The following is a 27,466-nucleotide window of genomic DNA, read 5'->3' on the forward strand; positions in this document are numbered from 1 at the left end:
TCTCCCACGCTTTGCTTAAGGCTAGTTCGGGTTTGTTGATGTACACTGAACGTATGCGTCTCACCTGGTCGCGTGATTCTTTCCCCAGCCATTTCGCCATAAGGTCCAACCTTTGGGTTGCACTGAGCTGGACTCCGTCGATCGCGTTGGTGAATGTGGAGTACCATGCACGGTAATTTTCAGGTTTATCGTCAAACTGGTACAGTCCCAAAGTGACGAGATCCCGTCGTGCTAAATACTGCATCATGGGATCGGCTGTAAGCGGCATGCGGGCTGGAGAAGTACGTTGGCGTCTATATGACTGAGAGCGTACGTTTCTCATGGAATTTGCCATCCTGGATTCGACCTCCGCGTCTCTTCGCATCAAACTTTGTAAGTTTGGTGTCAAGAAGTATCGGTTGTCAGCTCTTTCATTCTTGAATTCATCACGGAGTCGCGAGGGTAAATTTTCTTCCTCGTATGGATGTGATGCAATCGTGTCTCTCTGAGGTTCCTCGTAGCTGGGGAAGTTATCGAATATGTATGGAGAGGGGAGACGAGCCTGCCTGTCTATTTGAGATTGTACATAGTCGCTTGTGCGTTCCAGTCTGGTCCTTTCTAAAGTAGATCTTACTTCGGTCAGATCACGCGACCCTTCAGCTTCTTCTATGTACTCTGCTTCCGCCATGGCAGCTTCTTCTTCTCTTTCTAGCTGCAGCACTTGCAACTCTGTCAATATTTTTGCCATTTCCAACAGGGTTTCGGCTTCTCTGGCGGCCTCTGCTCTTTGTCTGGCGGCCCTTTCGGCTTCTCTGTCGGCCTCTGCTCTTTGTCTGGCGGCCCTTTCGGCTTCTCTGGCAGCCTTTTCTTTCTGGATTTTGGCTTCTCTGGTGGCCTGTTTCAGTTTCAAAACTGCTTCTTGTCTGGCGTAACGCAGTCGCACCTTGGCGGCTTCTGCCTTGGCTCTTGCCTGGGTGGACTTACTTGATGTCGCTCTACTGCCCTTGTCGCTGGGCGCCATCGACTTGATCCCGGATCGAGCTGACATTGCAGCACTTGGAACACCTGATAACGCCTGGGTGGGCTTACTTGATGTCGGTTTACTGCCCTTGTCGCTGGGCGGCGTCGACTTGATCCCGGATCGAGCTGACATTGCAGCACTTGAAACACCTGATAATGCCGCTTTTTCACTGTAACGTTCTCCTTCGCGTGTACTAATAACGCCAAATTCAACGTCGAGATAAACCAGTCAATGAGACCAGATCGCAGTAAGAATAACCATTTACTGTTCACTCTTCACATTAACATATGGTGAAAACTGTTGATAAAACAATACAAGATTGATACAGTATTTGTTCCTTCCTTAATATCACATTTCAATTGTAAATACTTGTAAAGGTGACTATAACTACATTACACTAAGGTGCAGTATACAGGGAGAGTTTACCTGCTCCATTGACTACTTTAAATACACTTCCATGCAAACTATCCGCAACTCTTTAACTAACGAAAGCATAAACATTATCGACCGTCGTTACTTCTAACAGGATCGGCATTAACATCTTAGTTCAATATATCGATTATCTATTAACTTACAGCGTTGCTCTCACTGTGATTTCTCATGCCTGCAAAACAACTTCTGCTCAGGTGTGCCTCGTGGTGAGCCCCCACCCTCGCGTTAATTTCAAACCGGTACTTTCCCACAAGACGCGGCGAAACCGGATGTGATGTAATCGCATGCCGATATATTTTACATGCAATGAATATACTTTAAACACTTCTAATTCTAACTAGAAAATACTATCGAATGAATTACTAAGCAAAAATATTATAAACTAAATGACTGTCGTAAAGACAGCAAAAACGGTATCAATTGAAAAAAAAACTCGTCCTCCACAGCCTCTGAATATAAATGAACAGTTTGCGAAAGCAACGGTCAGTTTGGTCAGATCTCCCGAGAGGCTCCTTGTGTGAGGACGTCTGAGATCAGACTTTGGTTTGTGCAGGGTGGGTGGATCCAGTTCTTCAGCACCGTAGTACCAGTCACTTCTCTACAAATTCCTGAGTCTGTCTAATACTTCCCTGAATACCCCTGTGCTCTCTGCCTCTGCCACCACACCTGACAGTGCAATCCAAATCCCCACCACTGCTTTCTTCACATTCTTCCTCCGATCTTAAATACATGTTTTCTTCTAGAAGACATTTCACCCCTGCGAAAAATATTAGACTGTCCTTGTAAATGTCACCTCTGGAGCAGAAGAGGTTCCAATGATCCAGAATCCTGAAACACTTTCCCTGCACCAGCTCCTCAGTCACTCACCAGCACTCCAGCCGTCCCAGTCAACATGATGTAATTTGTAATGACCCTCTATTACAACCCTATTGAGTCCTCTAATTCCTGCTGACTGTTTGATGTCCTATAATACAATCCATGAGAGAATTCATTCCCCTGTGCTCTCTGCCACCACCCCTGACAGTGCATTCTGTCCCCATTTCTCTCTTTCCTTCACTTTCTTCCTCTGACCTTAAACACATGCCTTCTAGTAGAAGACATTTCACTCCTGTGAAAAATATTACTGGCTGTCTACACTAACTATGACAAGCAGGCTTTTATAATCTTCTATAAAATTTCTTCTGAGCCAATGCCATCAGATGAAAAGGTTCCAGCATGTCCACCCTCTCCTCACCACACACCTCCTCCAGACATCCTGGTAAACCCTGTCTGCCCCTGCTCCTGAACCTCCACATGCTTCCACATACAGTGTTCAGTACACTGTACTCTCACTGTGGCCTAGCCAGCATTTTGTAAACCTGTAACATTATATCCTGGTGTTTGAACTCAATGCCTTGTCTGATGAAGGCAAACATGCCGTACACCGACTTTTCCTCCCTGTCAACCTGTGCTCACAGTCAATCTCAACATCCTTCTCTTTGCCAATACTATTCATGTTCCTACAATTAACTGTGTACCCACCCTTAATGTTGGATCTCCCAAAATGCACCCCTGGGCATCCTTTTCAGCAGAATGAATGTCAGAATGCAATGGGATTATCATTAATTCTACTCGCCAGAGATTTTTCATCATTGTTTCTAGCTCTCGAAATGTTCTTGAGTTCCCTTCTGTTTTTTAAATATAGTCCTCAAACACCCTGGTTGATTCCAGCTTCCTAAGCCTTACATATGCTTCTCACTCTTCACTGACAAAATGTGCTTCCTCTCTCATCATCCAAGGTTCCTGAACCTTGTCATCCTTGACCCTCCCTCTTACTGGAACAAACTGGCCCTGAAACACTGTGCAGCTGATCTTTAAACAAAATCATGTCAGATGTGTATTTGTCTCAAAATCAATCCTTACAGTGCTAAGCATTAAATTTAGCTTCAATCTCTCCATTCAGTGACTGGTGTTCTGGTTCACATCCCCGTCAATCTAATTTCAACCCTCTCAGGGAGCAGCAATAAACCTCATGATACAGACCCCCCTCCAGTGAAGGTGCAAGCCATCCCTCTTGTAAATGTCACCTCTGCACCAGAAGAGGTTCCAATGTTCTGGAATCCTGAAACCCTGTCCCTGGACCAGCACCTCAGCCACACATTCATCTGCTCTAACTTTCTGTCCCTAACACCACTACCACACAGCATGGGGAGTAACCGGGTGATTACAACCTTTCAGGTCCTGCCCGTCAACTTGTTCCCTGACTCTCTATATTCACTGTAGGATCTCATCCCTTTTCAGGGCCCCAGATAGTCCTTCCAGGTGAGGAAAACGCTTCACCTGCGAGTCTGCTGGAGTTGTCTATTGCATCCGGTGCTCCCGGTGCAGCCTCGTCTACATCGGCGACACCCAACGCAGATTGGGGAACAGCTTCGTCGAACAGATCAGCTCCACCCATCACAATAGACAGGACCTCCCGATTGCCACCCACTTCAACTCTGCCTCTCATTCACATCTAGATATGTCCATACATGGCCTCCGCTACTATCATGATGAGGCCCAACTCAGGTTGGAGGACCAACACCTTATCTAACTGTCTGGGTAGCCTCCAGCCTGGTGGTATGAACATTGAATTCTCCAATTTCCGGTAATTCCCTCCCCCTCCCCCTATCCCAGGTCGCTCTCTGCCTCTCTCCCCTTTCTACTTTCTGCTCCTTTATCTCTACTTTCTGCTTTATACATTCCTTTCTGCTTATCCCCTCCCCCCTTTATCTTTCCTCTGATTGGTTTTCCTCCTGGCTCCTCTGGGTCCTAACCCCTCCCCTATCTCTATTACTGGGCTTCGGCCCTCTCTTCCCCCCATTCCTGATGAAGGGTTTCGGCCCGAAATGTTGGCTACTCTTTTCTCACAGATGCTGCCTGACCTGCTGAGTTATTCCAGCGTTGTGTACATATTCTCTCATCCCTTTTCTACCTGTCCACTGGTACCGACGTGAACCACCACCTCTGGCTGAATGAACATTGCTCAGCAGCTGCTCTGAGACGTCCCTGACACTCAGTTATACAATTTACAAAACTTTTTGAAACCATCTATAAAAGTGTTTAGGAGAGGAAAAAGATCAAACAAGAAGGTAAGCTAGCCATTAATATTAAAGAGGATACCAAAAGTTACTTCAGATATACAAAGTGTAAATGAGAGGCAAAAGTCAATATTAGTACTTTCGAAGATGATGCTGAAGAGGTAGTAATGGGGTACAGGGCAGTGGCAAAGAAGCTGAATAAGTATTGTGCTTCAATCTTCACTGGAGAAGACAATAGCAGTCTGCTGGAAATTCAGGAGAATCAGGGGGCAGAAATGAGTGAATTAGCCTTTACTGAAATATCTGAAGGTAGATAAATCAGCTGGACCAGATTTTCTACACCAATGCTATGAAAGAGGTGACTGATGAGATTAGTAATAATCTTTCCATAATCCCTGGATTCTGGCGTGGTTTCGGAGAACAGGAAAATTGCAAACATCATTCTACTCTTGAAGAAGGGAGGAGGGCAGAAGAAAGGAGGCCAGTTAGTATGACGTCAGTGGTTGAGAAGATGATGGACTCAATTGTTAAGGATGTATTTTCGGGCTACTTGGCAACACATGATAAAATAGGACAAAGTCAGCATGGGTTCCTTTAGGGGATATCCTGCTTCTTGAGTGTGTTGAAATTCCTTGAAGAAATAAGCAGGATAGACAAAGAGAATCAATGGATGGGTGTGTGTTATGCAATTGGATTTTTAGAAGGCCTTTGACAAGGTGCCACACATGAGGCTGCTAAAATTAAGAGCCTATGACACAGGAAAGATATGAGCATGGATTAAGACTTGGCTGATTGGCAGGAAGCAAAGAGTGGCATAAAGGAAGACTTTTCTGGTTGACTACAATGACTAATGGCATTTTTTTGGGATCACTTCTTTTAAAGTTACAGTATATATCAATGATTTGGATGACAGAAATGATGGCTTTCTGACCATTTGTATATTAAAATAGGTAGCAGGAAGCAGAAAGGCTACAGAGAGGCTTAGACAGATTGTGAGAATGGGCAAACATATGGCAGGTGGAATAACATGTCGAGAAGTTTATGGTCAAGGACACTGGTAGAAAAATTGAAAGAATAGACAATTGCTCTAAAAGGAGAGAAACATCAAAATCTGACATGTAAAGGAACTTTGGAGTAGAGGAGGTTCCTGAAGGTTCATTTGTACTGTGAGCAATTCTGGGCCACTTATCGAAGAAAGGTGTACTGACATTGGAGAGGGTTCAGAGGAGATTCACGAGAATGATTCCAAGATTGAAAGTTTATCATATGACGACCATTTGATTGTGCAGGGCCAGACTGACTGGAATTCATGAGAATGAGAGGGGATTTCATTGAAACCTACCGAATGTTGAAAGGACTCGGTAGAGTGGATAGGGAGAGGATAGAGGGGGAATCCAGGAACAGAGGGCACAGCCTCTGAGTCTAAATGGAGATGAGGAGGAATTTGTTTAGCCAGACTGTGGCTCAACCATGGAATTTATTGCCAGAGGCCATCATTGGGTATAATTAAGGTAGAGGTTGATACATTCTTGATTTGTCAGGGCATGGTGGGTTAAGGGGAGGTCAGGATATTGGGGCTGAGAGGGAAATGGATCAGCCATGATAAAGTAAAAGAGCAGACACAATGGGCCAAAGGGCCTAACTCTGCTCCTATATTTAATGGTTTTACAACAAAAAGGCTCCATCCCGGACAAAATCTTGGTAAACCTGCTCTACAGTGTTCCTGCTTCCTGCAATTGACATGGGATGGGGACCAGAGACCCAGTTCACTCATTACAGTCATCATGTTCTTTCTGCAGTGTGTCGACCAGACCTGCAGACAGGACTCCAGCAGTGTGGGAACCCACATGTTATCAACCTGGTGCCTAAAACCTCTTTGTTAATCTATTATCTCTTTATTTTCTGCCATTAACACCCGCACCATCCCCAAAACTCACTGTGGTTTACAGATGTAGTTTCACTTCACAGCAATAAGTCTGTTCATATTAAATATCTCAGTGTTAGTTGTCAAATCTCTCTAGCTTTATATTTCACAAATTGCTGGAGGAATCAGCAGGTCAGGTAGCATCTATGGGGAAAAGAGTACAGTCGACTTTTCGAGCCAAGACCCTTCAGCAGTCCTGCTTTTCTTTCCCATACATCGTGACCCCTGTTTCCATCCAAGGGGTCAGTGTGGACATGGTGGAGGATTACAAATACTTGGGGATATGAATTGACAATAAACTGGACTGGTCAAAGAACACTGAGGTTGTCTACAAGAAGGGTCAGAGCTGTCTCTACTTCCTGAGGAGACCGAGGTCCTTTAACATCTACCAGATGATGCTGAAGATGTTCTACAAGTCTGTGGTGGCCCGTGCAATCATGTTTGCTGTTGTGTGCTGGGGCAGCAGGCTGAGGGTAGCAGACACCAACAAAATTAACAAACTCATTCGTATGGCAAGTGATGTTGTGGGGGGTGCAACTGGACTTTCTGACAGTGGTGTCTGAAAAGAGGATGCTGTCCAAGTTGCATGCCATCTTGAACAAAGTCTCCCATCCACTTCATAATGTACTGGTTAGGCACAGGAGTACGTTCAGCCAGAGACTCATTCCACCAAGATGCAACACTGAGCATCATAGGAAGTCATTCCTGCCTGTGGCCATCAAACTTTACAACTCCTGCCTTGGAGTGTCAGACACCCTGAGCCAATTGGCTGGTCGTCGACTTATTTCCACTTGGAATAATTTACTTATTATTATTTAATTATGGTTTTATATTGCTATATTTCTACACTATTCTTGGTTGTTGCGACTGTAAGGAAACCCAATTTGCCTCGGGATCGATGAAGTATGTCTGTCTGCCTGGCCTGCTGAGTTCCTCCAGCATTTTCTGTGTGTAGTTTGGATTTCCAGCATCTGCAGACTCTCTCTTGTTTGTAGCTTTATATCTCGCTCTCTTTCTTTTTTCGTACATCTTTATTGTTTTCCTTTACAGTAAGTTCTTTTCCCCTTTCCCAGTTATAGATTTAACACTGAAATGTCTCGCCGTGCAGTCACTGTCCGCTGTTGCTCCTATGATTGACAAGTACATTGCTCCTCCTCCCGGGCTGCGGCCAAGATATCATGTGATGAGCATCCCTTTCGCTGCCCTGATGTCGCAGAGTCAGAAAGCCTCCGGAACGTCGTTGCCTTAGCAACAGACCCAAGTCTCCACGTAGAAGGATCCTGGGTTGGAAGTGCAGAAAAGGCTTCCCCCCGACGGGCCTTTTTCATGAAGGGCTCAGTGATTTATTTGCAATATTTGCGGGTGACCGGCGGCTTCTCTGATTGACAGCACGCACCCCCCCCCCCCCTTCGGGCCGCAGCCTCCTGCCTCGTTGCTGTGATGTCACAGTGACGCACCTGTTTCCAAGGCAGCGGGCGCGGGAATGTGGCAAGGCCCCGCGGACGGGGGAGGGGGAGCGCCTTGGTCCCGGGGATCTGTGCTTGTTCAACCTCGCCTTATAACTGAAACTGTCCTTCCTGTGATGTGGCAACCGGCTCTGATCGCAAGATTTTAAAATGTTTCTAATGTGTCCGCCACAATCACTGGCAGTTTATTCAAAATACCCACCACCCTCTGCCCATTATGTCTGATCTGAAATACCTGCCTTGTTTTTATCAGCCATTTCCTGTGAAAAAGACTACGTGCTTTTACCCTGTCTATGCTCCTCATAATCTACAGACCTCTACTAGGATCATCTCTGAATCTGCTCTGCTCCAGGGAATAAAATACTAGTCTATACAACCTCTCTTTGTAACTCAGACTCCCCAGGACAAAGCAAATATCTGCTATTTTTCTTTCTCCCTGCACTCTCTCTAGTTTCAGAACAGTTTCCTACCAACACTATACACAATATCCCCCGTCAGTCCTCACCAAAGACTTTTATATTTACAGCATATTTTCTCAAATCAAAGAAAAACCTTCTCATCTCTGCAATGACTGAAGAAGGCCAGCAGGTCAAACACCATATCTAACTGAGATGTCACTTTCAGTGAACTATGCATTCACATGGACATTGTTTCTATAAATTACTAACAAAAAGATCCCAGCACCTAGAGGCGCACAACTAGACAGAGACCTCCAGTTTGAGGCACAGCCCTCAACCGTCAGCCTCTGCTTCCTGTCACTGAGGCAATTATGAAACCAATCAACTATCTCCCGTGGATTCCATCTCTCAGATCTAACCTCCCAGACCAGAGTCAAAGGCCTGTCTCCTGTCCATTTAGACAACATCCACAACTAACCTCATCTACGCACTTGTGAAACTCCTCAAAGAGCTGCAAGATAATTGTCAGACATGATTTCCCTTGCACACAACTGTGCTGTCTGTCTTGAATCAGACCAAATGTTGGTAGATCCTGTTTCTCAAAACCTCCTCCAATAAATTACCCAACACTGATATCAGACTGATGGGCCAGTAGTTTCCTGACTAGTTTCCTGGCACTGCATTAAAACAAAAGACCTTAAGTTATTGGAGCAGGATTGGGTCTTTTGGCTCATCCAGTCTGTTCCATCATTCCATCATGCCTGATTTATTATTCATCCCAACACCATTCTCTGCCCTTTTCCCCTTAAACTTTGATGCCCTTAATAATAATTAAATCATCCTAACCTCTGTTTTAAATAGACCTACTGACTGCCTTCATGGCCGCCTGTGCCAATGAAATGTATCGATTGATCACCTTCTGAATACAGAAATTACTCATCTCTATTCTAGAAGGGCATCTTTGTATTGAGGGTGTAGTCTGGTTCTAGACTCTTCTATTATTGGAAACATCATCTCATATCAACGCTACCTACGCCTTTCAACATTCAATATGTTTCTATATGATGCTCCCTCATTCTTCTAGACTCCAGTGACTACAGGCCCAGATCTTCAAATGATCGTTATATCCTAACTGTTTCAGACTTGGGATCATTCTCGTGAATTTCCCCTGTAAACTCTGCAATGTCAGCACAGCCTTTCTTAGAAAAGTGACCCAAACCTGCTCATGATACTCCAAATAAGTTCTGGCTAAAGCTTCAGCTTTTATATTCTAGTTCTTTTGGAATGAATGCAAATATTGCATTTGCCTTCCTTACTAGCATCTAAATGTGCACATTAACCTTTAGGGAATCCTGCATTAGGAGCCGCAAAGTCCCTTTACATATCTGATTTCTGTTCTTTCCCTGATTAGATGGAGTCTATGCCTTTATTCCTCCTCCCAGTGTTCATGACCACACACTTCCTTACACTGTATATTGTCTGGAACTTCTCTGTCCATTCTCTAAATCTGTCCAAGTGCTACTGCAGACTCCCTGCATCCATAACACTGCCTGCCTCTCTGTCTATTTTTGATTCATCCACAGACTTGGCCTCAAAACTGCAAATTCCACGTTAGTCACTCTCCAATCATGTCTAACCTCAACTGATGCCTGTGGTGAAGCAACAATCTCTCCCGTGGCCTCTACAGTGTATTCTCTAACTTCTCACAAAATACAAGAATGTACCTGAAAGGCCCGGTAGGTTTAACAACCTTAAAGCATCTTATGGCCTCCAATATAGATCCCTGCTAACTTGAATGTGGTCGAAGATATCACATCTGATTCATGCCATTTCCGTAACTCCATCACTTTCCATAATTTTCTCAATGGTGATATAACTGTCAAAAATATTCATGGAAAGCCTCTCCCATATCCTTCAGTTCCACACACAGATGGCCATCCTCATCTCCAAGTGGATCAATTCTGTCCAAATTCCCTTTTCCTCTGAATGTACCGAGAGAATCTCAGGGGATTTTGCTCAATTTTCCTTCCAAATCCTGATCTTCTCCTATTGTAGTCCTAACTTTTATGAGAGATGCTATGTCTAATAATATTCTTGAACAATTCCCCTGGCATTGATCCAGGTCTCACCATTTCATAATTTCCTGGGTTGACTCTGTTGCCGGAGGAACAACATGCCCTGGAATTTCAGCATTCCCTTCTCTGATCTCACTATCCTCCAGGACCACATTGATGAATACTAATATGAAGTAGTGGTTTAGTCCCTCACCCACTTCAGAAGTAAACTTTCTCCTTTGTCCTTGTTTTGTTGTACCCTCTCCATAGTGCCCCTTCTCCCCAAAGTTATTTCCTGTCCCCGTTTGACACGTCTGATTCTCTGTTTAACTTCTCTCTTGCTTGCTTCATATTGCCAGAGGCCTTCTCCAATTTATACATCTGAAACATTCCTTATCTTTCATTTTCTATCAGATTGAATTCATAACATCTCCTACCCCTGTGCCAGACTTTACCAACCTTGTCTTTCTTCCACATAGAAACAGTCTGAATTCTGACCTTTAACCACTAGTCACATGTCAAATGTGGATGGACAAAACACAGCTGCACCCATTCCCCTCACCTCAGTTCCTGTCCAACACAGTTTCCCTTAGTTATATACCGATTAACCACATTACCTCTATGACGAGTCCTGTGCTTACTTACTGCTCTCAGAATGAAATTTCTATCTGTTGCCAGGCTCATTTTCCAATACAATGCCTTCTGTAACCCACTTCCCTGGTTAGACTACCCACTTCTATGTTAAGAAACATCCCAGTATTCTTCTAACATACACAATGATATCTAAGCCCCTGAGTCTAAGGGAGTCCCAGTCAACTGGGGAAATTATTCACCCACTGCAACGACCCTGTTGCTTTTACATCTTTCATGCCCTGCTACATTTCAGTTTCTTTACCTCCTGCTGGCATTTGGGAGGCCAGTAGCACAACTCCATTGGTGAATGCACCTCTCTTATCCTGAGCTCTATTCACACTGGATAAACCCTCCAGTGTGTTCTCTCTTAGTCCCTCACCCACAATTCCATATAAAGGCTGATCTGCCATCAGCCTCTTCTTGTATGTTGATCCCACTTCCCTGATTTTATAAACACTTATCTTGCTCCACGTTAAATCTTTATGGTCATCCAGCGTCTCCACTCCTCTCAGTTAGGGGATTCTAGTGTTTGTTATACAGTGTTTTGTTTGTTTTATCATGTCTGGTCTTGTCAAACAGTGCAGGCATGTTCTTTGGTTTCCTGCAGTTCACAATTTTGTGCACCACAGTCACAAACAGTCATATGATTATGTAGACAGAGAGGGAGTTTAAATGAAGTGAACATGGGCAGTTGGCATATTTTGCATGTTATCGTTCCAAGGGAATCGTTTGATTGTGCATATTTAGGCACTTATCAAGATCCAATAAAAAGAAGTTAGATTTAAAGAGAGCAGTCATTGTATGAGTGGGCCAAAATTGGAGTGGGGAGATGAGGCTTTGGCACATCTGAGAGGTGTAGGCAAGAAAGATAAGTTTTTCTTTATTCCTTACTTCTTCTGTATTACTCATTTGAAGCAGAAAGGATGCCAGACAAGATACTGCCTAATATCAGCGTCACAAAATTGGGTTGATAGAAGGTGACAGAGGGTGGTTGTGTCAGCTTATCATTCAGGTTGGAGGCCTCTGACCAGTGACGTTCACAGGGATCGGTTCTGGTACTGTCATTTGTCATCGATGTGAACACTTTCTCTGACATTGTTGTGAACGTGATTAGTGAGTTTGCAGATGACAGCGATGCTGTTGGTAGAGTGGGATCCCGAATGGGATGGGGACGAACTGGGGAAGTTGGCCAAAGAATGGCAGATGGATGTTGATGTGGACAAGTATGAACTCTTGCATTTTGAGAAGTCCAAGGGAAGGACCTGCACAGTAAATTCTGTTCCTTGGAGAGTATTGCAGACAGAGTGTCCATGGAATACAGGAACATCATTCACTGAAAGTGACAACACAGGTAGTCAGGATGGTGAAGATGATGTTTGCCCTATTTGTCTTCATTGGTCAGGGAAATGAGTTACAGGATTTGGGATGTCATATGACAACTGTAATCGTCGAAGTGAGATTGCACTGTAATGTGCACAGTTCTAGTCACCCAGCTACAGGAAGGATGTCATGAAGCTGGAAAGTGTGGAGGGAGGTTTGAGGAGGGTGTTACTGACACTGGAGGATTTGAATTATTTGCAGAAGTTTGGACAGACTGGGACTCTCTTTCTCAACTGAGAGATTAAGGAGCTGACCAGTGACCATCCAAAGCTTTACAAAATCAGTACGCGATAACTGTTTGTGTCAGGGCAGGGAAGTATAAATTTATAGGACAATTGTTTAAGGTGTAGGGGAAACATTTAAAGGCTACCTGACTGGTGGGGGGATGCTGCATGTTTGATGAAGGAGACCAACACTGCAGTAATGTGACGGATTTGATGAGATTTTCTAAGTAAAGGATTCAAATAAAATGATGAATGTTGATTTTGATGGGATTACACTGCTGGCCTCCCAATAGGCTGAGATATTGTGGAGCAGACATGTTGGTAAATCACACAGAGGTGTAATGGGAACAGGCTTACAGCAGTCGGGCATATTGACATCCCCAGCATTAACCAGATTGCCTTTGTATGAAAAGCTTCAGTTTCCAGGAGTAATTTGGCAGATGCAGGATCAGTTCATCCCTCAGCAGGAACAATATATGAAAGGGAGAATGAGGCAATCATCACCAACAATAGAAGACAAAAGCAGCATAAAATAACATGAGAGAGCAGAGAATATCACAAAAGTTAGTGGGAAGCTAAAGGATTAGGGAACTTAAAAAGAACAGAAGGTAACTAAAATTGTAATTTGGAGAGAACAGATGAATTATTAAAGTAACTGGCCAATAGTATAAAGGAGAATACAAGATTTTTTTCAGACATTTAAAGAGTAAAAGAGAGGCAAGACTGGATCAGGATTCAGGTTTCCCATTCTCACCTTCAGAATCACATCCCTCCCTGATCTTCTTTTACACTGTTTAGTTTATTCAGTATTTCTTATTTAACCTGGCAATCTTGATCATTTAGTGAAGAGGGCCACAGCGTGGCAAATGCATTTCAATACAGATAAATGTGATGCAGTGCACATTGCAAAGTCAATCCAGTGTAGAACTTACACTATGAATGGTCGGTCATTAGGGAGTGTATTGGGCTGGAGAGATTTAGGGGTAAATCTCTCACACACAGTTCATTGAAAGTGGTGTCACTGGTAGACAGGGTGGTGAAGAACTGGGTTTAACATGCTGGTCTTCATTAGTCAGGGGATTGAGTATATCAGTTGGGACATTATGTTACAGTTGTGTAAGTGACTGGAGGTCACACTTATCGTTTTGTGTACAGCTCTTGTCACCATTTTAGGAAAGGTGGTTAAACTGGGGAGAGTGTAGAGAAGACTTCCAAGGATGTTTCCGGGATCTGAGATTCTCAGTTACACAGAGATGTTGGTCGGACAATGTCCGTTGTTCTTTATTCTTTGGTATCAGAATCATTTACCACCGTGTTACATGACAAGGAATCTGTCTTTTTATTTTGACGGCAGTACAATGCGATGAAGGTGCAGATGTGAACATTGTATCGGCATAACGCCAAGAGATTCTGGGAATCGTGAACAACGCGGACAAAATGCTGGGGGAACCCAGCAAGTCAGGCAGCATCTCCCACCAGAGTCTTGATGGCTGTTTATTCCCACCATTGATGCTGCCTGACTTGCTGATTTCCGCCAGCATTGAGTGTGTACTGTGTCAGAGAGAGTGAGTTAAAGGAGCGGGCGGCTTAGAACAGTGTCCCTGTGTTTGTGAGTCCGAACACATCGTAGGATTCCTCAGCGCCTCCTGTAGAAAATGAAAAGATGTTTTTTTGATACGGAAGCACCCACTCCCCGGCTCGGTCTCGAAGAGGGAATTAACTGCAAAGTTTTAATTAGTTTAAATAATTCAGCCAAAAAGCAGAGAACAGGTCTACGATCGGGAGAGAGAACGCGGGCAATGAAGTAACGAAACGGGTTAAAATAGAAAGCGCTGCCTTTAATCCCGATTAAACTTCTTTCCAGCGAACATTCTGGCCTCAGAGACAGACAGGGACTAGTCCGAGTCTCCGCAGCGTCCGATTTGAATTGGAATCGGCGAGTTTTTGAGGAGAGAGAAGCACAGAAAAATGAAGCTGCCTGGAGCAGAAAGCAGGATGTCTCCGCCCAGTCCGCTCGCTGCCTTTAAATTGCTCTGCGCCGCCGCCTTTCGCTTCATTTCTCATTCAGTTCTGATTGTGAGAAGGATTTATCAGAGTCGCCGACATGACCGAGACAGCACCCGCCGAAACGGCTCCTCCAGCCGCACCCGCCGCCGCAAAGAAGACTCCCAAGAAGAAGGCGGCTGCCCGGAGCAAACCAACCGGTCCCTCGCTGGGCGAACAGATCGATAAGATCGTGGCGGGTTGTCACGATAGGAAGGGTATGTCCGGTGCGGCCATCATGAAGGCTCTGGTTGACAGCGGTGTCGATGTGGTGAAACGTCGCCCCCAGATCAAGATGAGCATCAAGAGGAAAGTGGAAAGCGGCTCCTTGGTTCAGATGAAGGGTTCTGGTCTTTCGGGATCCTTTAAATCCGGTAAAGGGAAAAGTGCCGTGAAGGTGGTGAAGAAAGCGAAGAAGCCATCGGCAAAGAAATCTCCAAACAAGAAATCTCCCAGCAAGAAGCCTGGCGCCAAGAAACCAGCGGCTAAAAAAGCGGGAGGTAAGAAACCAGCGACTAAGAAAGCGGCAGCAAATAAACCCGCGGCTAAGAAAGCGGCAGCTAAGAAACCCGCGGCTAAGAAAGCGGCAGCTAAGAAACCAGCGGCTAAGAAAGCGGCGCCGAAGCCCAAGAGCCCCAAGAAAGCTGCAGCCCCGAAGACGAAGGCGGCCAAGAAGCCGAAGTCGAAATCCGCGAAACCCAAGAAGACAGCAGTCAAAAAGTGAATTGAGAATCCACCATATGTAACTATCTGAACCCAACGGCTCTTCTCAGAGCCACCCACATCTCAGAAAAGAGCTGATTCAAAGTGTTGTGATTCCCGTCCCGGGTCTGACTGAGCTTTCCGGGGGAACTTCTCACATAGAACCGGAGATTGACGGTACCTGACATATGGTGCGGCCGTGCCGAATCAGTGTCTGAAATGAGACACGGATGCCCGAGCTGAGATTGGGAGATAAGGGATGTGGGCAGTTTTTGGCCCAATTCCTTCTCCGATGCCGGGAGAGAGTGACTGAGACATTGACAGCAGCGGAGATTCAGCTGAGTTGATTGGGAACTGCTGAAACCTACGCGAGAGGGGAGGGGGCGTGTTGAGAGAGGGATCCGTCTCTGGGACGGACTGCAGCGAGAGGATATATGATAAACTACCCGGTGGCATTGCCGACTGACCTTCATGCAGGCCCCAGCTACAAAACTACATTGTTAATTTACACAAAACACCAATAACAAAAATGTACAAGAGAATGAAATCTAATTTAAAAAATCACTATTTCCTGGTAGTCACCGCCCCCCCCCGAAATCCCTCACTATACCCCTCGCGTCGGCATGCTCCACTCCAAGCACAGCGGAGACGAACGTATCCCCATGTCCAAAGCAAACAAAACGGTAACAGCCGCACCAGCTGTACATGACAGGTTTGTGGGAGAAGTGAAGGGCCAGATGAGACCCTGACAGGGAGGGAAGCGCGTTAATCTCTGGATGCATTCAAGAGAGAGTGAGATAGAGCTCTTAAAGATAGCGGGGTCAAGGGAGAGGGCAGGAATCGGGTACGGATTGTATATGATCAGCCATGATCACAGCGTATGGCGGTTCTGGCTAGAAGGGCCGAATGGTCTAATCCTGCACCTACTGTCCATTGTCTATTACTTCCTATCCCTCGCCGAATTACCCTGTCTGCACAGAACTGATGCTCGAGGTCAATTAGTGCAAAATCGATCGGCAGGGCAGATCGCTACTACAATAATGATGAGCAAGCTACAGCCCTTCCCTTTGCCGTGGTAGTGGCTCTTAAAAGAGCCTTTTCTGGTGTTCGGCGTGCAGGCTGGTCTTAGGCGCGCTCCCCGCGGATGCGGCGGGCCAACTGGATGTCCTTGGGCATAATGGTGACTCGCTTGGCGTGGATAGCGCACAGGTTAGTGTCCTCAAAGAGCCCGACCAGGTAAGCCTCACTTGCCTCCTGCAGGGCCATGACGGCGGAGCTCTGGAAACGCAGATCGGTTTTGAAGTCCTGAGCGATCTCCCGGACCAGGCGCTGGAAGGGAAGCTTACGGATGAGCAGCTCGGTGGATTTCTGGTAGCGCCGGATCTCCCTCAGAGCCACGGTGCCGGGCCGGTAGCGATGAGGCTTCTTCACTCCGCCGGTGGCAGGAGCGCTCTTCCGCGCCGCTTTGGTCGCCAACTGTTTGCGAGGAGCTTTTCCGCCAGTCGATTTGCGCGCTGTCTGCTTGGTGCGGGCCATTCTGCTTCGGAAGTGAGAACACAGACTGAAATACAGGAACAAGTTAGACGAAACGAGCTCCAGCACAGGCTTTTATACCGCTGGGAAGGGCCGTCCCATCGCTTATGATTGGCTGAACACCGACTGTCTATTAAAGGATCCACTTGCTGCGATTGGTTTATTAATTTCAAGCAGGCTGGCGGCGAATAACAATTTAGGACAAAATGGGAAACTGTTAACTGGCGGTCGGACTTCATCCAATCGGAATGCACTGTGATTGGCGCTCGATTAATTTCAAATCGCCCGCCAATTTCAGCGCACCCAGCAATGGTGCATGATAAATTTTTATAATTTACAATTAATTCTATCACGGATTATACATTTTCAGTTTCATTTAATATCTAAATCACTCAGTTAAAATTTGAATGCATAATTACGGAATTGTTCCTCTAAACGAGGGAACTTATTTCTGACCCAGACGGACGGGAAGATTAAGATCAATACAAATGCATTCAGCATTTACGGTAATCACCGTCTGTCAAAGCAGAATCGCGGCTAAATTTCAAGCGGAACAGAGAAATCGATTTCAAATGTCAATAGATGAATACAGTAGGATCGATAAAAAATAATTAAAAGGTTGTGGACACAGCTCCGTCTGTGAGGCGGTGGGTGGCTCTTAGAAGAGCCTTTGTGTTGTTCTCGGGAGGAAGTGGGAGTTTTTCAGCCGCCGAAGCCATAGAGAGTGCGGCCCTGACGTTTCAGAGCGTACACCACATCCATGGCAGTGACCGTCTTGCGCTTGGCGTGTTCAGTGTAGGTGACCGCATCCCGGATCACATTCTCCAGGAAAACCTTCAGCACCCCGCGGGTCTCCTCGTAGATCAGACCCGAGATCCGCTTGACGCCGCCACGGCGAGCCAGACGCCGGATGGCCGGTTTGGTGATGCCCTGGATGTTATCACGGAGCACTTTACGGTGCCGCTTCGCTCCGCCTTTGCCCAGTCCTTTGCCTCCTTTCCCTCTGCCAGACATGATGCTGCTTCACTCAGGTCGCTGCTCAGTGACAAACCGACTGCTGATGTCTCCTTTTATACACAGCGCCCCGACCTGCCCGAGAAACGCGCAGAGAGACAGAGGCGGGGAGGGGAGGATACACAGTCAAGAGTGACGGACAGAGCCGAGAGCGGCCTCTCATCGTCTAGCTCCGCCTTCACTTTATTACGCCCGCCATTATCCGACACAAAGCGCTTCAGCAGAAAAAAAACTCCCTCACACACAACATACAGGCTGGAGGATTTCTGGAAATTTGCTGATTCGCCTGCTTTAAATTATAGGAAGTGCTTTTCCATTTCGCAAATACCCAAGAGGTCTCTCCCTCCCCGGCCCCATGACCAGTGCGAGCGCCCTCACACACAGCAGTTGGTGGCCGAGGGTGCAGTCACTTCCAGTGATGAGAGGGTTAATTCATTAGAACGACTATTCCTCTGGGTCGCGAGGGAAATGAAAGTCCGGTCACACAAAGGAACAGGATACATAGGCAGACACAAGGATATATATACCGTACTTCTGATGTCTTCTAAAGCCCAGGTGAAGTGGTGGCTAAGGAGCTGGTGCGAGGTGGGTGGGGGCTTCACGTACAAGGATCATTGCGGTCCCGAAGGAAAGGTGAGACAGGTCCAAGGAGGAGGGGAGCCAATATGTTTTACGGTGACGTTTTTCGTGCTACACCAAAGGGTTTAAATGAGCAGGTATGAGGTCCAACAAAGTGATTTTCAGGAACTAGGTTAAAAAGCAGGACTTCCAGCATTGTAATTACGGAATTGTGGGTCAAACCTTGTGCTGGTGTGGTGAGGAAGTGACATGCGGTGCAGTTTAATATGTTGCTGAGGAACTGATGTAGGAGGGAGGTCTTCAGATTCATGGATCAATGGGCTCCCTTCCAGTCAGGTGGGAGACCGGGACAAACAAGGCCATTTCCATCTGAATCGGAGGGGAACCAATATCCTCACCAGGATGTTTGATGGTGTTACTTGGTAGAGTTTCAACTGGAATAGCAAGTGGGAGAATGCATGAATGACAAGACAGTCTGAAAAGAACGAGGGCCAATGTCAGGCTAACAAACATGCTGGGACCGATAGGCTGAAATTAGTTTATTTCAACATTAGGAGTATTATGTTGTCGAACAGACAGGGCTGACAGCTCAACAATCCTGTGTTTCATTGTTTTACATGTGAGTGGGGTTTAACAAGAGCAGGGGTTACCCCACTGGGAATGTCACAACAAACTGGAAGGCTCATTTACAGAGGCAATCTACAGTTACACTGATAGGATTATCATACTGGCCCCCAATGACCAGTGCGGGGACTTTTTCTTCCCTAGAATTGATTGGAACTTGCTTAATACTTAGATGCACAAGATTTCTTCATTGAATCTGAAGAGTGTTTGAAACATTATGTACAGAGCCCAACCAGAGGAGAGAACAGACAGGAGGAATTCGTTTTGGGAAATGAGCCAGGCCAGCTGACAGTGAAGAGTCAGTGAATATTCTGGGATCTTATTTTTTTTCTTAGTGATGAGGAAGAATAAAATCAGATCTTGTATGAAGGTGCTGAATTGCAGGAGGGCAGGTTAGTACGGAGTAAGACAGAAACCACGGGTCATTGATTGGGAGCAGCCACTGTCAGACAAGTCCACATCTGACATGCGGGAGCTGTTTAAAGACCAGCAGATCCAAGTTAACCAGAGAATGGAAAGGTCAACTCAAGATTAAAGGAAGACTGATGTGGTTGAAGTCAGACCAAGTGGCTGAGGTACTAAATGAGTATGTTGTGTCAATATTTACTGAGGAAAAGGAACTGAATGTCAATGAAAACAGAGTGGAGCATGCTAATATGCAGAGACGTATTGAGATTAAGGAGGAGGTTGTGCTGGGACGTCTGAAAAGCAATAAAATGGATAAGACTCCAGGACCTGAAGGCATATATCCTGCAATAGTGAAAGAAGCAAATGCGCAGATTGCTGGCGATTTGACAAGGACCTGTGTGTCCTTGATCACAACATGTGAGTTCCCACAGGACTCGAGTGTCGTAAATGTTGCAGTTTTGTTCAAGAAGGGAAATAACAGAAATCCAGGAATCTATCGGCAAGGCAGCCTCATTTCAGTGGCAGAGAACCTACTGGGGAGGATATTGAGGTACAGGATTTATGCACATTTGGAAAGGCATGGCCTGCTTAGGGACAATCAGCATGGTTTTGTGTGGGCAGATCACACTTGACAAAATTGATCGAGGTTTTGGAGGTGGTGGTATAGACTCTAAGATATAGGATCAGAATTAGGCCCATCAAATCTTCTCTTTCATTTCATCATGGCTAATCCATTTTCTCTCAACTCCCGAATCTCCTGCCTTCTCCCTGTAACCCTTCATGATCTGACCAATCAAGAATCTACCAACCTCTGCCTGAAATATACATAAAGTCTTGGCTCCACAGCTGCCCGAGGCAACAAATTCCACAGATTCACCACTCTCTGGCTAAAGAAATTCCTCACCTGCACATTTTACAAGGATGATGCTCTATTCTGAGGCTGTGTCCTCTGTTCTTAGACACTCCCATTGTCTGCACATCCACTTTATCAAGGCCTTTCACCATTCGATAAGTTTCAATTAGGTCAGCCCTCATTGACCTAAATTCCAGTGAGTACAGGCCCAGAGCAATCAAACGCTCTTCATATGCCGAGCTGTTTCATCCTGGAGGCAATTTTGAGAATCTCCTTTGAAACACATCCAGTTTCAGCTCATCCTTCCTAAGATAAAGGGCCCACAAATGCTCATAATACTCCATTGAGACCTCACCAGTACTTCATAAAGTCTGAACACTGTTATGATTTGTGCAGATATTGTGGACTGAAGGCAGGTTGCCATCTGTTCCATATTGTGTACTGACGAATATGTTGGATATTCCAGCTATTGCAGGGACATGGTTACAGAGTCTTGGACTGGGAATCTGACATTCCTACATGTTTAATGTTCCACACGGAATCGGCAAAATAGAAAGGAGCAGGATGGATTTGTTCATAACGTGCTGGTGAAGGGGTGGATACAGTGCCATCAAAAGTATTCAGTTCCCTTTAGAGGTTTTCATGTTTATTGTTCTCCAACGTTGATTCACAGTGGATTTAATTTGGCTTTATTTTCCCACACTGATCAGCAAAATGGACTCTCTGGAGTCAAAGAGAAAAACAGAACTTTACAAAGTGATCCAATTAACTGCAAATATAAAACAAAAAATAATTTAATTGCATTGGTATTCACCTCCTTCAAGTCAGTAATTAGTTGATGCACCTTTGTCAGTAATTACCATTGGCTCTGTGTGGATAGGTCCCTATCCGCTTTGCACATCTGGACACGGAAAATTTTCCCCATTCTTCTTTCCAAAACTGCTGAAGCTCTGTCAGATAGCATGTGGTTCATGAGTGAACAGATCTTTTCAAGTCCAGCCACAAATTCTCAATTGGATTGAGGTCTGGACTCTGACTTGGCCACTCCAGGACATTAGCTTTGGTTTTAAGTCATTCCTGTGTAGTTTTGGTTTTATACTTGCGGTCATTCTCCTGCTAGAAAATGAATCTTCTCCTAAGTCACAGTTCACTTGCAGACTGAATTAGGTTTTCCTCCAAGAATTCACTGAATTTGGCTGCATTCAATTTACCCTCTACTTTTCTGAGCCTTTCAGGGCCTGCTGCAGTGAAAACGCCCACAGCATGATGCAGCCTCCACCAGGCTGGGATGGAGTGTTTTTGATGCTGTGTGGTGTTCGTCTTGCGCCAAGCTTAGTGTTTAATCTGACGGCCAAAAAGCTCAATTTTGTTTCATCTGTCGATAGAACCTCCAGGTGAGATTTCATGAAAGCTGTTTTCAACAATGGCTTTCTCTTTGCTACTGTCCCAAAAAGCTGACAGGTGAAGTATCTGGGCAACAGTTGTTGTATACACAGCCTCTCCCATCTCAGCCACTGAAGATTGTGATTTCTCTAGAGTTAGCATAGGTCTCTTGGTGGCCTCCCTCACTCGTCCCCTTCTTGCACAGTCACTCAGTTTTTGAGGATGGCCTCATCCTGGCAGGTTTACCGCTCTGCCATATTCTTTCCATTTCAGGATGAGTGACTTAACTGTACTCCAAGGGATATTCAGTGACTTGAAAATTTTCTTGTAACCGTCTCCTGAATTGTGTTTTTCAATTACCTTTTTGCAGAACTACTCAGAGTGTTAATTTGTTTTTATGGTGTAGTTTCTCCCAGGATACTAACTACCAACAGTCGTGTATTTTTACTACAATCAATTGAAACACCTTGACTCACACAGTGACCTCCACTTAACAGATAATGTAATTCCTAAAACTACTTGACTGTACCTGTGATGATTTGGGGGTGAATATTTATACAGTCAATTTTTTTGTGTTTTATATCTATAATTAATTTAAAACAATTTATGGAGATCTGTTAGGAGTGGTCTCAAGATCCTCAGGTGTTCCTCCCGATGGGATAAAGCACAAAAGGGGAAATATCAAAGAGAGATGAGAATGGAAATGAGATTGTCATGAGAGATTTAATCGGAAGCAGATTGGAGCACCACTACATTGAGTACGTTTGCTCTGTGCGCTGCAACAACCACGATCTGCCAGTGGCAACCCATTCTAGTTCCATTTCCCATTCATAGACTGACACAGCCTTACAGCTGTCTTAACCCATGGTGGGGTAGTAACAGGGACAATCTGTCACTTCCTATTAATTGCTGCTTCAAATTGCCTCTGTCAAGCAAGTCCAACTCCTGGCTTTTACATATTGCTTAGCTACAAAGCCCGACAAACTCTTTCTTGTGATGGGGAGGGTCTAACTGGGTTTACTGGCATCATATAACTAACTGCTATGGGCAGATGGGGCTTTCACCCACGGTTGGTAGCTCGTCTAGTGGAAGGAAAATTCTGATCTGAAACCTCTACTGGCTTGTGGCTAGACCCATTCATGGGAAAGGCTTCGGGAGTAAACCCCGAGGAACAATCCAGAGCTGGATTCCCTGTCGGTCCGATGTTCAATGGAGACTGGCAATCCTGTGATACCATTGGTGCCTGACCCCATCGGTCTCTGCCGTTGCTCTGGATTCATCAGAAGTGTTGAGAGCCGAAGCCCCTGCATGGGTAACAGCTTGCTTTACGTATTGTACTACCCTGGCTTGCAAATTGAATTTCACAGCGAGGGTACAATATCCATGGTCGACCCTGACCCAGCAGAGGGCCATCACTACAAAGTCTGTCCATGGCCTCCTCTACTACTACGATGAGGCCAAATACAGGTTAGATGAGCAACATCTCATATTCTGACTGTGTAGCCTCCAATCTTGACAGCATGAACATTGATTTTTCCAAATTCTGGAAATCACTACCCTCTATTCCCCCCCCCCTTCCAAACTGCTCCTTTTTTTCTGACTTTTCCCCCATTCTGGTGCCATTTAACCCCTTGAATTCTCTTCACACATCTTCATGAGCTGCCCATCAACTCTCTCTGGTTCTCCACCTCCTTTGTGTCATCCCATGGTCTAACGTTCTGTACTAATGGATTCCTTTCTCTTCTTCTCTTTTCCTTTTCTACCTGTTACCCAGCTCCTCACATCATTATCCCTCCACAAACCACACCCCCACACTCACATATCCTCCTCCCCTCCCCCCAACACCTTATTCTGAATTTTGTCCCTTTCTTTCTAATCCCAGTGAAGGTTCTCAGCCTGAAATGTCGACCGTTTGCTGAGTTCCTCCAGCATTTTGTTGTCAGTTTGCTTCAGTCTGTGTATTGATCAAACTGGTACAGTTGAAGAGGAATTTGTGGAGTTGCCAGAGACAGTTTCTTTCAGCAGGATCATACCCAGGAACAGGACATTTCAGATGTAATCTGTGTAATGAGGTGGGAATACAGATAGATCTTGTGGTGAAGGATCTGTGAAGAAGTGATCACAATGTGGGAGAACTCCAGAGCCTGATTGAGGGTGAACACCAGGGTCCAGAACCAATGTCCTCAACCTAAATAAAGGCAATTACAGTGATGTAAAAGTGGGTTGTCTGGGGCAGATAGGGTAAATAGGTGCAGGGACAGGTCAGTGATGAACAGTGGCAATGTTTAAGGAGACTGTTCATAACACTCAGCAGACATTGATACCAATTAGACAGAGGGATCAGAGACAGCAAAGAATCTTCTGTGCTGAATGGAGTTCAAATGATACATTAAATTAAAGAACATATAAAGAGGCAAGGGTTGGCGTTAGAAAAGAGGATCGGGATTTTTCCAGGAACCAGTGATGAGACAAAAGCTAAAACTAATAAGGAAAAAGCAGATAAGTTAACTCAATAATCTGCAGTAGTGTTCCCAATGGGGACACAGCAAACATCCCACAGATATCTAACGATGATATTTCAAAATTGTGCAATAATGTGTAACAATCACTATTGTTATGAAGGTACCACAGCTCTGAGGGGCCGAAGGAGCAGGAGCCGCCCCCTCCTTCCGGAGAATCGCAAGATCGCTATTAATTCGGGTCTCGGAAGTGAGAGACAATGCAATGCTTCTGACCATTGTTCTTAGAGGCACCTGTGTGTCCTTACTACGTGACAGATGCCATGGACATGAACACCCTCGGGACATGTGGGGGTGGAGATTGCATCCCCCTACTTTGATGGACAGCTACAACTCTGCAAGTAAAGATAGAAGCGGACTGCAGGATGCAGTACCCTAGCGATGCACCAGAAGAACTTGCTTGCTCAAAGCTCCCTTGAGAGCTGGAAGCCACTCAACTCCTAACACCTTTGCCTGGGGAGCGGGTGGCTGATAATACCGAGAAGGACTTCAAACTAACAACGGGGAAACCAACGCTCCCCTGGTTTTAACGGAGTGGCTTCATAAAGACACGGGCAAGTTTTCTTTTCGTTTTCACCGAACCCTCTAAAACACGTGAAACCCAACGATTCCTCGAAAGGCTAAAGTCTGCAGACTTCTGAATGACTTTTTATATTTCCAATGGACAAAAATATTATCCCCTAGACAACAGCCGAGATTACTTCTTAATGATGATTATGACTATACCCGCGCTTTAGATTGAGTATTGGTGATGTGCGTTATCTGAATGTTTGCATTAACCTTACTTTTGTGCCCCTTTATAAATAAAAACATTTGAAAATAGTGACATCAGACTTCAACGGATCTCTCTATCTTTGCTGGTAAGTTCTCTAGTTACGGGATACATAACACTATCAGGAGGGAGGAACTAATGGGATGAAAAGCAAACATTACCAGGTCCCAACAACCTGAACTGGAGGGTTTCACAGGAAGTCTGGAGAGAAAGTAGAGACACTGAGGTCTGTCAAAACTCACTGTTACAGAAAGGTCCCAGTGGAGTTGAAAACCATTGTTGAAGAAGGGTGGAAGAAAGGTGACTGTAGTCCAGTTAACTTCACTTCAGCTATTGGTGTCTATAATCTGTGAAGACATAACAAATCATTTAGAAAAGTTTAATGTCATTGAACTAAGGCAAGAGGGTTTACAGTCAGATTCACACAGCACAGAAACGAACCCTTCAGCTCAAATGGTCCACGCTGACCAAAGTTCCCATCTGAGCTTGTGGTCAGTATCACCCTCGCCACCACATTATGAACAAGGTTATCCTCCTCCTTGTCCCATTTCCCTGCATTTGACCCATATCGTTCAAAACATTTCTGATTGGCCAGTTGTTCTCTCCAACAGGATATGGGGAAGCTTGTGATTAGAATACACGGTAAATGGAGTTTAATGTGTTAAGTGTGATGGCATGTGGTAGGAGGAATCAAAATTCACTACTATTTATGTGGAGATAAATTGTAAATAAGAGAAATAGAGTGGGGTCGAGGTGTTGCCTGCACAACAAAATAGAGACGGGTGCAGTGAGGGGTTCATAATACCACACATGACGAAGTTTCAGAGGTGAATGGCTCATGGACATTTATTGCTTGGACATGAGTGCAGAGAAACAGAGAAGTGTTGTTAGTGTCAAACAAACGAACAATGATGGATCTTGGGAAGTTAAAGCTTGTCAGGACATACCCAGTGAATGGCAGGGTCCTGAGGAGTGTTAATGAAATGATAAACCTGAGGCACAGGTAAATAGTTCCGTGCAAGTGCCAACACAGGTAGACAAGGTGGTGAAGAAGGTGCACAACATGCATAAATTCATGGCAAAGGCTTTCAGAGGAGTTCGGACATCACATTACAGTTGTAGAAATCATAATTAAACCACACCAGGAGTAGCCTGTGCAGTTCTGGTCACCAGGAGAGGAAGGATGTGATTAAGGTGCAGAAATGATTCACAGGAATGTTACTCGGACTAGGGGCTTGAGTTACAAGGAAAGATGAGACTGAATGGGACTGTTTTCCCTGGAGTGAAGGAGGCTGAGGGGAGAAATGACAGAAGTTTATAAAACTATGAGAGGTGTAGACAAGGTAGACAGTCAGAATCACCTCCCCAGTGTAGAAGTATCAAATATGAGAAGGCACAGCTTTAAAATGCCAGGGTGAGAATTTAAAGGTGGATTTCAGGGCAGGTAAGATTTCTGTTTCCATACAAAGAGTGGTGAGGGCCGGGTTTCGGCTGCCATGGGCAGTGGTGGAAGCAGATACGATAATGACACTTAACAGGGTTTTAGATAAGCCATGAATATTCAGAGGATTGAAGCACATGAATTATACATAGGCTGGAGATTTAGTTTCATTTTGCATCCTCTTCAACACAGACAGAAGAAGGGCCTGTTCCTGTGCTATACTGTTCTGTGTTCTCATTGAGCCTGAGTGACTGGGGATTCATTAGCTGGGGTCACAGACAGGTGTATCCGTGGCAAGCAGAGAGATTGCAGGATGCTGCATTACCTGCCTGGTACCAGAGCCAAGGATGTAACTGAACAAGTACAGGCCATTCTGAAAGGGCAGGGTGAGCAGCCAGAGGACGTGTCCATATTGGTTCTAACAAAAGAGACAAAGTCCTGCAAAGAGACTCAGGGAGTTAGGGAAAAAGATAAGTAGAGTCTCTTGGGGGGGGGGGGGTGATGGGGGTAATCCCAGTGTCACCTGCTACCGAGGGAAGAAATAAAAAGGTGGTACAGTTATATGTGTGGCTAACAAGCTGGTGCAAGATGGAGGGTTTTAGTTAAATGGATCATTTGAGTTTTTTTTTCCAGGAGAGGAGATGGGAAGAGTGAAAGGTCACTGGTGGCGTTGACGGATGTGGATTAACACAGAAAGTAAGTCCAAATAGACAAATTACAGTGTCTCTGTAGCACAGATAAACAAATATTAGAAGTAAGAGAAAGAATAAAAAGTTACCACAAACAGTCTAACATGAGGGGTGTCATCACTTCCCCAGCTACGGGTTGACTCATTACAGAGCCGGGGGTCAGAATGACTTCATACAGCGCTCCTTGGAGCAGCACAGTGATGTCAGTCTGTTACTGAAGATGCTCCTCTGTTCAGCCAAGGAGGCATGCAGAGGGTGAGAAACATTGTCCAGAATTGCCAGGATATCCATTGGATCGTTTGCTCTACCACGGTCTCCAGTGTGTCCAGTTTGACT

General features: G+C 45.2%; 4 protein-coding genes across 4 annotated transcripts in view; 2 read left to right on the forward strand and 2 right to left on the reverse strand.

The window, feature by feature from the left end:
• LOC132383854 (late histone H2A.2.2-like) overlaps positions 1-25,054 on the forward strand; it is a 52,372-nt gene extending 27,318 nt beyond the window's left edge. The window contains exon 4 of the mRNA XM_059955052.1: positions 24,332-25,054. The gene's annotated coding sequence lies outside the window, so the exon portion shown is untranslated. The remainder of the gene's footprint in view (positions 1-24,331) is intronic.
• Positions 14,672-15,732, forward strand: LOC132383899 (histone H1-like). Its single transcript, XM_059955097.1, has one exon. It carries the CDS (start codon positions 14,675-14,677, stop codon positions 15,335-15,337), a length of 663 nt encoding a protein of 220 aa, XP_059811080.1. The 5' UTR covers positions 14,672-14,674; the 3' UTR covers positions 15,338-15,732.
• Positions 16,020-16,882, reverse strand: LOC132383871 (histone H3). The gene has a single exon (XM_059955070.1). It carries the CDS (start codon positions 16,849-16,851, stop codon positions 16,441-16,443), a length of 411 nt encoding a protein of 136 aa, XP_059811053.1. The 5' UTR covers positions 16,852-16,882; the 3' UTR covers positions 16,020-16,440.
• Positions 17,458-17,862, reverse strand: LOC132383900 (histone H4). Its single transcript, XM_059955098.1, has one exon. It carries the CDS (start codon positions 17,860-17,862, stop codon positions 17,551-17,553), a length of 312 nt encoding a protein of 103 aa, XP_059811081.1. The 3' UTR covers positions 17,458-17,550.
• Positions 25,055-27,466: the final 2,412 nt, after the last annotated feature.

The sequence above is a fragment of the Hypanus sabinus genome, chromosome 31 (genome assembly GCF_030144855.1).
Source record: "Hypanus sabinus isolate sHypSab1 chromosome 31, sHypSab1.hap1, whole genome shotgun sequence".
Classification (NCBI taxonomy): domain Eukaryota; kingdom Metazoa; phylum Chordata; class Chondrichthyes; order Myliobatiformes; family Dasyatidae; genus Hypanus; species Hypanus sabinus.